The sequence below is a fragment of the Danio rerio genome, chromosome 7 (assembly GCF_049306965.1).
Source record: "Danio rerio strain Tuebingen ecotype United States chromosome 7, GRCz12tu, whole genome shotgun sequence".
Lineage (NCBI taxonomy): Eukaryota > Metazoa > Chordata > Actinopteri > Cypriniformes > Danionidae > Danio > Danio rerio.
Window position 1 is genome coordinate 60,092,914 of NC_133182.1, and position 9,037 is coordinate 60,101,950.

General features: G+C 38.1%; 1 protein-coding gene across 2 annotated transcripts in view; it reads right to left on the minus strand.

Moving 5' to 3' along the window:
• LOC110439952 (transmembrane protein 236-like) overlaps positions 1-677 on the minus strand; it is a 766,382-nt gene extending 765,705 nt beyond the window's left edge. For both annotated transcript variants that reach the window (XR_011016419.2, XM_073907388.1), the window contains exon 1: positions 228-677. Coding sequence is in view for 1 of the 2 variants with exons in the window: in XM_073907388.1 (XP_073763489.1) it covers positions 228-502 (275 nt within the window). In the remaining variant the exon portion in view is untranslated. The remainder of the gene's footprint in view (positions 1-227) is intronic.
• Between the last annotated feature and the right edge of the window lie 8,360 nt (positions 678-9,037).

Consider the following 9,037-nt stretch of genomic DNA (forward strand, 5'->3'; position numbering starts at 1 on the left):
ACAAAGTGCTACTATAACACAAATAGGGGTGTAAGTAATGTTACTATCGTTGTACTTCATATAATCATTAAATTGCTTATTATAACATTTACATGGCTCTCCAAGTTACTTTAAGTACAACAGCATTATTTCATTACAATGTAATTTATGTTTTTTTTTTTTGTCATGGTTCTCTGTAAAACTAATTTTACGTTGCATAAAACCCAGAAAAAAAGTCACACTCTCACCACTTCTTTCGTCCAACCAGTACCCTCTTCTTCGTGAACACCATGTACTTCATAGGCAGCCATATCAACATTGCCATTGTTGTTACATAGGCCACAGATGAAGCCACAATTAGCCAATACGCTGTAGTAGAATTCCCACCAGATGGTTGAAGTTGGCTTTTCACTCGAGCTACTATTCGGGCAAAACGTTGCATTATGATAAAAAGAGGAACGCAAAAACTGGCGAACTGCAGCACCTCACATACAGCAAATTTTATCTTGCTCCCTGACCCCATGCTGTGGAATGGATGCCAAAAAGAGAGAAAGAAAATGAAAGAAAAAAGCTGTTGTTAGCCTCCAGTTCCCAGACTGGAGAGGCAGCAGTGTATTGTGCCAAAGCACTGGCATATTCCGTTCACACCAATGAAGCAGGGAGCAGCTGGTGAAGTTACTGCTTACTCTGCACTCACTATTGTGTTGCGAGACCTGAACACATTATATAAACACAGACACTGCAGACCGACAAACAACCAGAGAACATGTATGCAAACCCTTCTCAAAAATCATACAGTAACTATATACTAAGATGATATAGAGAGTGGCAAACTTTATTATTATGTGTGATCTAAAAAACATTTATTTTGCGCAATCAACAAAATGATGTATTTTTAAGGAACACTGAGTGTCGCTTGCCTGTTCTATTTTAGTTGTTTTGCAAGATGATGTGGATGGTTTTAATGAGGTCTTTCAAAGCAAAAGTGCTTTTTGGTGCTTATGATTTTAAATTTGCTAATTCTCTTCTGCTTTCTCTCTCACATAATATAACCCTTCTTTTAGGGACATTCTAGAACGCTTACCATGGTTAAATGCATCAAGACAGTGTTTTTAAAATAACAAACGCATCATTCATTTATTCAATCATTCATTCATTCATTCTCTTTTCGGCTTAGGCCCTTTATTAATCTGGGGTCGCCACAGGGGAATGAACCGCCAACTTATCCAGCAAATGTTTTGCGCAGCAGGTGCCTTTCCAGCTGCAACCTATCACTGGGAAACACCCATACATACTCATTCACTCACATAAACTATGGTAAGCTTTTTGCATACCCAATTCACCTATACCACATGTCTTTGGACTTGTGGGAGAAACCCAGAGGAAACCCATGGGAACATGGGAAGAACATGCAAACTCCACACAGAAATGCCAACTGACCCAGTCAACGCTCGAACCAGTGACTTTCTTGCTGTGAGGCAAACATGCTACCCACTGCGCCTCCGCGTCACCCCAAACTCATCATTATAAATTATTACAAATCCTAAAACACAAGGCAATCAAAATAAATCTGATCTCTGAATGATTGATTACCTTTAGACAGATTACTGTGAACTATGGGTCCATACAAACTCAATTACATGACAAACACATCAAACACATATAGCTTACACTTTTAACGTGTTCAGGATCACATTTTGAGCAAGTATGAGTTGCATATAACACACATAAACACACACATATTCTAGAGAGCAATTTTGTCTCAGTGGCAAACAGAGAGAAGTCTCTTTTATAAATCAAGGAATTCAGTAAAGACTTGACCCTCTTTCCTGTACTGTCATGCAGTCACTTTTGAAATGAGTCTGTTTGTCTGGCTGGTTGTTTTTGTCACACTGAATTGCCTTGATGGCTGTTTTCTCATCCAGCATCTCCTTGTTGCCCTCACAGTAATTATAAATCAATGCTACATGTGTTTAGTCTGCCAAAAATGCATTCAATGACTATTCTAGCTTGACAAAGACAGTCCATAATACTGTTCCCAAATAATGCTCCCCCACTTGCCTTCTCTGTCATTAGATAGGTAAGCAGGTAATATGCTAGGTCCCCAGTAATTATCCTATCAAGGACCTAGCATATTCTTTCCTATCTGATGACAGATGATGCAAATGGGGGAGCATTGAAATAAAATGACCTTCTTCTACTACTTATTTATTTATTTATTTATTTATTTATTTGTTTATTTATGGTTTGTTAGTTTTTTTATTGTTTATTTATTATTTAATTAAATGTTTATTATTTAGTGAAGGGTTTTTTTGTTTGTTTTTGAGGAGAGGAGCATGACATTTTTGATCACAGTTGAGGTTCAGTGTACTTTAAGTGTAGATTTAAAAAGCTGATATTTCTGTATGACAATAAATTGCTAAAGCTGCATCCACTGTATTTTTACCAAATTTTATTATATTTACCAGAGTTTTAGCACCCCTCACATGGCTGATGAGTTAGCACATGGGTCTTAAACTGGATTCCTAAAGGGCTGCAGCTCAGCAGAGTTTTACTCCAACCCTAATTAACCACAGCTGATCCAACTAATTAAGGTGTTCAAGACTACTAGAGAAGACTGCTGTTTCTCAATATGCATTCTTCAGCGGTTCTCGTGCAACGTCATCATAAGCTGCTTAAATACAGTTCCAATACTCAAGACCGCAAGTACGGAGGACACGTGAAACTTCCTGGATGTGTTCTTGATATCGAGGAAGCACCGTTGCAGACTTAAGCACCGAACTCACTCTGGAAGTCCCAGAAGTCATTGTGACTGGAGGTGGGAAGCACAGAATTTTATCTAGATGTATTGGTAAAGTTCAGATATATAATTTATTTACCTCAGAAGTTTCCCTAAATGAAACAATGAAAGTAAACATGACCATGAACAACTTAATAAAGGAATAAACACACTGTTAACCCTTACTGTAGATTATGCAGTAAATAACTGTAAAATAGCCAGTGTTTTGCTGTAATAAAAGGAAACAGTATTTTACTGTAAAAGGAGCAGGATTTGTATGAAATTTTGTAGTGCAAAGAATAAATTACAGTAATTTACTTTATGTACCCATTACAGATAGTTACTGTGATAATAAATGGTAAATTACTGCTCAACCATTATTACCTCATGTACTCTGATGCTTTATGTTGCTATAAATAAATAAATATATATATATATATATATATATATATATATATATATATATATATATATATATATATATATATATATACATACAGTTCAGTTTTGGTATGTGTATGGTCAGTATTGAGGAGAAAGTGAGACAATGCTTTGATGATAAGCTAAATTTCTATGCAGCCATCTCTGTGTTTTCTTTGGTTCCTTTTATGTTTTTAACATTAAGTATCAGGAGTCAAGCAATGTCAATGTCACAGAGCTAATTTAAAGGTAAAGATATCGACGAGATGCATTAAAAGGCAAAAATATTCACACAGAGCAACCAAATTATCACAATCATTTTTATAACTTTGTTTACTTTTTTATAATTAATCTAATTTGCCTAGTTTAACCTATAGTTAAGCTTTTAAATTGCACTTTGGGCTGAATATTAGTATTTTGCTAAATAACTAGTAAAAATGTGTTATTTAAAAAATATCTTAAACAGCACGTACATACATTTTTGCAGAGACTCAATGAATTTGTTTGGAAAACTTCAAATGAAGTAGGTAAAAGGGGCATTAACAGTATAGTATAGAGACTTTCCTAAATAAATGTATTAATCAGGTTATTTGTTTTTTTATTATTATTATTATTATTACTACTACAGGTTTGGAACAACATGAGGATCAGATTATTTTTTTATTTTTTTATTTGTTTGCTTTGGATGAAGTTTTTATATTTTTATTCTTTTTATATAATGATATGTGCATGATTGTGATAAATGTAGGCAATTCCTTTGAAAATATGCTATGTACCAGGCATGTCAAACTCCTGAAGGGCCGCAGCCCAGCAGAATTTAGTTCCAGCCCTGCTTCAACACACTACCTTTAGATTTAGTTTAGGTGTGTTTAATTAGTATAACTGCACTGTTACTCTGTAGATTGTGCAGTAAATAACTGTAAAATAGCCAGTGTTTTGCTGTAATAAAAGGAAACATTTATTATTTATTAACACATATTGTTTTACTGTAAAAGGAGTAGAAGTAGTAGTAAGTAGTAGTACTTTGTATGAAATTGTGTAGTGCAATGAAAATGAAATTGTGTAATTTACTTTATGTACTCATTACAGATAGTAACTGACAATAAATATCAAATTACTGTTCAACCATTACTGTCCCATCTTCTCTGATGTTTATGTTGCTATTTATAGAAACGTGCATTTTAAAGGAAGAAAATAATGATTTAGGCACACACTCCCACAGGCTGTCTGTCTTATTCTAAACACAAAGGTGTTAGAAAGAGTTTTCAGAAAATGCTGGCCCTTTAAGGGAGCCAGGTGTTTGATTTGTTTACTGCCGAGTGTGCTCTATTCTTTGTCCATCAATTCAGATGTAGAGTCTGATATGTATTTGGCTTAAAATAAGAATCTACAACGAGTAAGTAAAATGTGTTCAAATGTTTTTGAGGGTTCCTATAATAAGGCTGTGTTTTAAGCTATATTGTTGTTATCTTGAACTGTGTACTTGAAAGCTACATTGTTAGCTAGTTAGCCTCTCCTCATATAACTTCTTACATTACTTTTGTTTAAGTATATGTATTTATTGGATATTGCATACTGCCATAATGTACAGATGCTAACAGTTGTATGTATCTTTCTGGCAACTAAGCCAAAATTAAATTCCATCATCTCTGTAAGGTAACGTGCACATCATCACAGGGAATCACAAAAACATGATACACATAGCCAGCCACACACAAAAGCTCCACTGTCCGGTCCCAGGTTGTGAGTTTGTTGCCAAGTATTTTTCAGAGCAGTGTTTCCACCTATGAATTTATATTAGAAACAATAGAAAAGTTTGTTGTCATGAGATAATTATAACAATAAAAGATTGGATCCTTTGGTTTTTCGATGTTCCCAACTTTATTTTTATTTTTTATAATTATTTTAAACTTTTTCTTGAGATTTAACACAGTTTTTAATTATTTAAAACTTTAAAATTTAAAATAATTATGTTGTGTTTTTTGCTGTTCATTTGCTGATCTACCTTCCTGCAGATTTCAGTTGCTATCCATATCAAACACACCTAAACCAATTAATTAGGACCTGAACACCACTTGATAATTACAGGCAGGTGTGTTTGATATGGGTAGTAACTGAAATCTGCAGGAAGGTAGATCTCCAGGAACAGGATTGAGCACCCCTGCAATATACCATGGGGGTCAAACTCCAAGTTCCTGGAGAACTGCAGCAGCAGAGTTTAGTACCCACCCTGCTTCAACATTACCTGTAGATTTCTAACAAGCCTTAATTAGTTTGATCAGGTGTGTTTAATTAGAGTAACAGCTTAAAGTCCCGGTCACACTGCACTTTTCTCCCTATAGACTTCCATTCATACGCATGTGAGTACTGCAGACCTGGAATGATAGCTCATGCGACAAATTTCATAATTCGCAGCATTGGAAAGTTCAAGCTTGGAGAACTCTGAACTGCGAAATCACATCATGTGATTGCTTGATACCAATCAAAGATCAAAACATGACCTCTCTGGCTTGCTTTTTCAATCTCTAATTATTTTGTTTAATTCCACTACTCGCTTTGTTTAATTCCACTTTGCAGTGCAGTATGACAGAATTTTGCATGCTCAAACGTTAATGTGACCGCAGCCTTACTGTGCAGACTTGTAACATGCAAGACAATATTTATATCTGCTGATTTCTTAATTTTGTTATACTTTTTCTGTTATTTATTTGTTTGGTGCCAAAACAATAAAATAAATTTGTCTGAAAAATGTTATGCCTTCTATTTTTTTAATAACAGCTAAGAATACTGATTAATTTTAGTAACACTACAATAACTATATATGACATACTATTAATGTGTATGCAGTATAATGCTGTGATTTGTAACACTACAATACAGTAATTAACTGTACACAGTTTCCAGTTAGTTACCACTGCTGCTCTATTACAGTAATTAACTGGCAACTCTGTTCCAGTTACTATGACCATTTATGTGAAGCTGCTTTGACACAATCTACATTGTAAAAGCGCTATACAAATAAAGCTCAATTGAATTGAATTGAACACTGTTGCCAGCTACTCACTGTATCGGTTCAGTTACAGTAAATAACTGGCAACACTGTTGCCAGTCACTCACTGTAATGGTTCAGTTACAGTAATTAACTGGCAACACTGTTGCCAGTTACTTACTGTAACCGAACTTTTACAGTGAGTGGCTGGCAACAGTGTTGCCAGTATTCTACTGTAAAAAAACCCGGTAAGGTCTAACAGTGTACAAAATTTCATACAAATCCTGCTCCTCTTACAGTAAAATACTGTTTCCTTTTATTACAGCAAAACACTAGCTATTTTACAGTTATTTACTGCATAATCTACAGTAAGGGTTAACAGTGCACCAAACTGCCAAAACGTAAAATACTTACGTTTTCTCGTGAGATCAGGCAGAACAAGCCAACACTGGTGAGGATTGTGGAAACCTCTCAGAAGCCTGCAATCCTTCTTCCATCCAGTCAGATAGCCACGAACTACATATATATATATATATATATATATATATATTTTTTTTTTTTTTTTTTTTTTAATGTATGTATGTTTATTTATTTATTATGCTTGTTTGTTTGTTTAACAGAAAATAACACACAAAAAACATATCAACATCTGTATTTCCGCAACAAATTCGCTTTCTATAAAAAAAAAACTTCTAGCTGCATTTACACAAAAAGAGAATAAGTTATGTAGTAAAAGAAATTTGGAGAAAAAAAAACTAACAAACATGTTAACGACATACAAAAGGATTAAGGGCCGTTGCCATGCCACTAGGGAGGGAAAGCATACCTGGGAGTACAACAAAGTAAGTTCCTTTGAAAAAAAAGATGTTGGCCAACTTGGGAACAATTGCAGATGAGCTAAAGAAAATTGGAAAGCAACAAGAGCAGATTATTCAGATTATTCAGTGGGGGGGGAACCGGAGTGGGCGGATTAATCGCCGTATGAAAAACGGGCTTTAATTTGGAAACATGGAACACCGGATGAATTCTCCTGTACGCTGGAGGAAGTTTGAGACGGACTACCACCAGACTAATGATCTTGATGACAGTGAATGGGCCAATAAATTTAGGTGCAAGTTTATTACATACGGAACGCAAGGGAATATTCTTAGTTAAAAGCCACACTTTTTGACCGACGACGTAAACGGGAGGCTTCGACCGGTGGCGATCGGCTTTAGCCTTGGAGCGCGCACCCACTTGGAGGAGGGTCTGTCTGGTCCTGTTCCAAGTGCGTCGACACCTCTGGACAAAGGCGTGGGTGGAGGGAACCGCCACTTCGGATTCCAGACTGGGAAAAGCTGGTGGCTGGTTACCTAAGCTACATTGAAACGGAGAAAGGCCTGTAGCCGACACTGGTAATGAATTGTGTGCTCCACCCAAGGGAGCTGCTGACTCCAAGAGGAGGGATTCTGGGAAACCAAACAACGTAACATACGCTCGAGATCTTGGTTGGCCCTTTCTGTTTGTCCGTTACTCTGAGGATGAAAACCAGAAGAAAGACTTACAGTCGCTCCCAATAAATGACAAAATTCTCTCCAAAGTTTAGAGACAAACTAGGGCCCCCTGTCAGAAACCACGTCGTCGGGAGGCCATGAATGCGAAAGACATGATTAATGACAGCATCCGCTGTCTCTCTGGCTGAGGGTAATTTGGGCAGAGGAATAAAATGAGTAGCCTTCAAAAACCTGTCCACAATGGTCAAAACAGCCGTATTGCCACCAGATGGCGGGAGACCGGTGACAAAATCTAGCGAAATGTGCAACCAGGGTCTTGAAGGCACTGACAGCGGCTGAAGGAGTCCAGCAGGAGGGCGATTAGAAGTCTTAGAAACAGCACAAACAGAACAAGCCAAAACAAACTCGCGTATGTCCCGTGCCATAGCTGGCCACCAGAATCGCTGTTTAACTAAAAATAATGTACGACTCACCCCTGGATGACAAGCCACTTTGGAGGAATGTCCAAATCGAATGACGTCAGACCGAATCCCCTCCGGCACAAACAATCGACTGGGTGGGCATCCGACCGGGGGCGTTACCCCATCCAGGGCTGTGCGGACCCTGCTCTCGATCTCCCATGTCACTGCAGAAATACAAATCCTCTGGGGAACGATGGGCTCAAGAGACGTATTGCGCTCGGAAGAATCAAAAAGACGGGATAACGCGTCGGGTTTGATGATTTTGGAACCCGGCCGATAAGAGATGGTAAAGTCAAAACGTCCGAAAAATAATGTCCACCGAGCCTGCCTGGAGCTGAGTCATTTGGCGGACCTGATGTATTCGAGGTTCTTATGATCGGTCCAAACGATATAGGGAACCCCCGAACCCTCCAACCAATGACGCCACTCCTCCAAAGTGAGTTTGACAGCCAACAACTCCCTATTACCAATGTCGTAGTTTCGTTCTGCGGGAGATAATCGGTGAGAGAAAAACGTGCATGGATGAATTTTGTCATCCGAGGCAGCGCGCTGGGACAGGATAGTGCCCACCCCTACCTCTGACGCGTCAACCTCCACCACACACTGCCGGAAGGATCAGGTGTCACTAAAAAGGGAGCTGAAACAAAGCTGCTCTTCAGTTTGGAGAATGCAGCCTGTGCTGCGCTCGACCACCTGAAGGGAGTTTTGGAGGAGGTTAAGGACGTCAGAAGAGCGGCGAGCTGGCTGAAATTGCGAATAAAACGCCGGTAAAAATTGGCGAAGCCCAGAAATCTCTGCAGGGCCTTACGAGACTCCGGAATTGGCCAATTTACCACAGCCTGAACCTTCTCTGGATCCATGCGCACCCCCTCGACTGACACAATGTGTCCTAAAAAGGGAACAGACTGTGCATGGA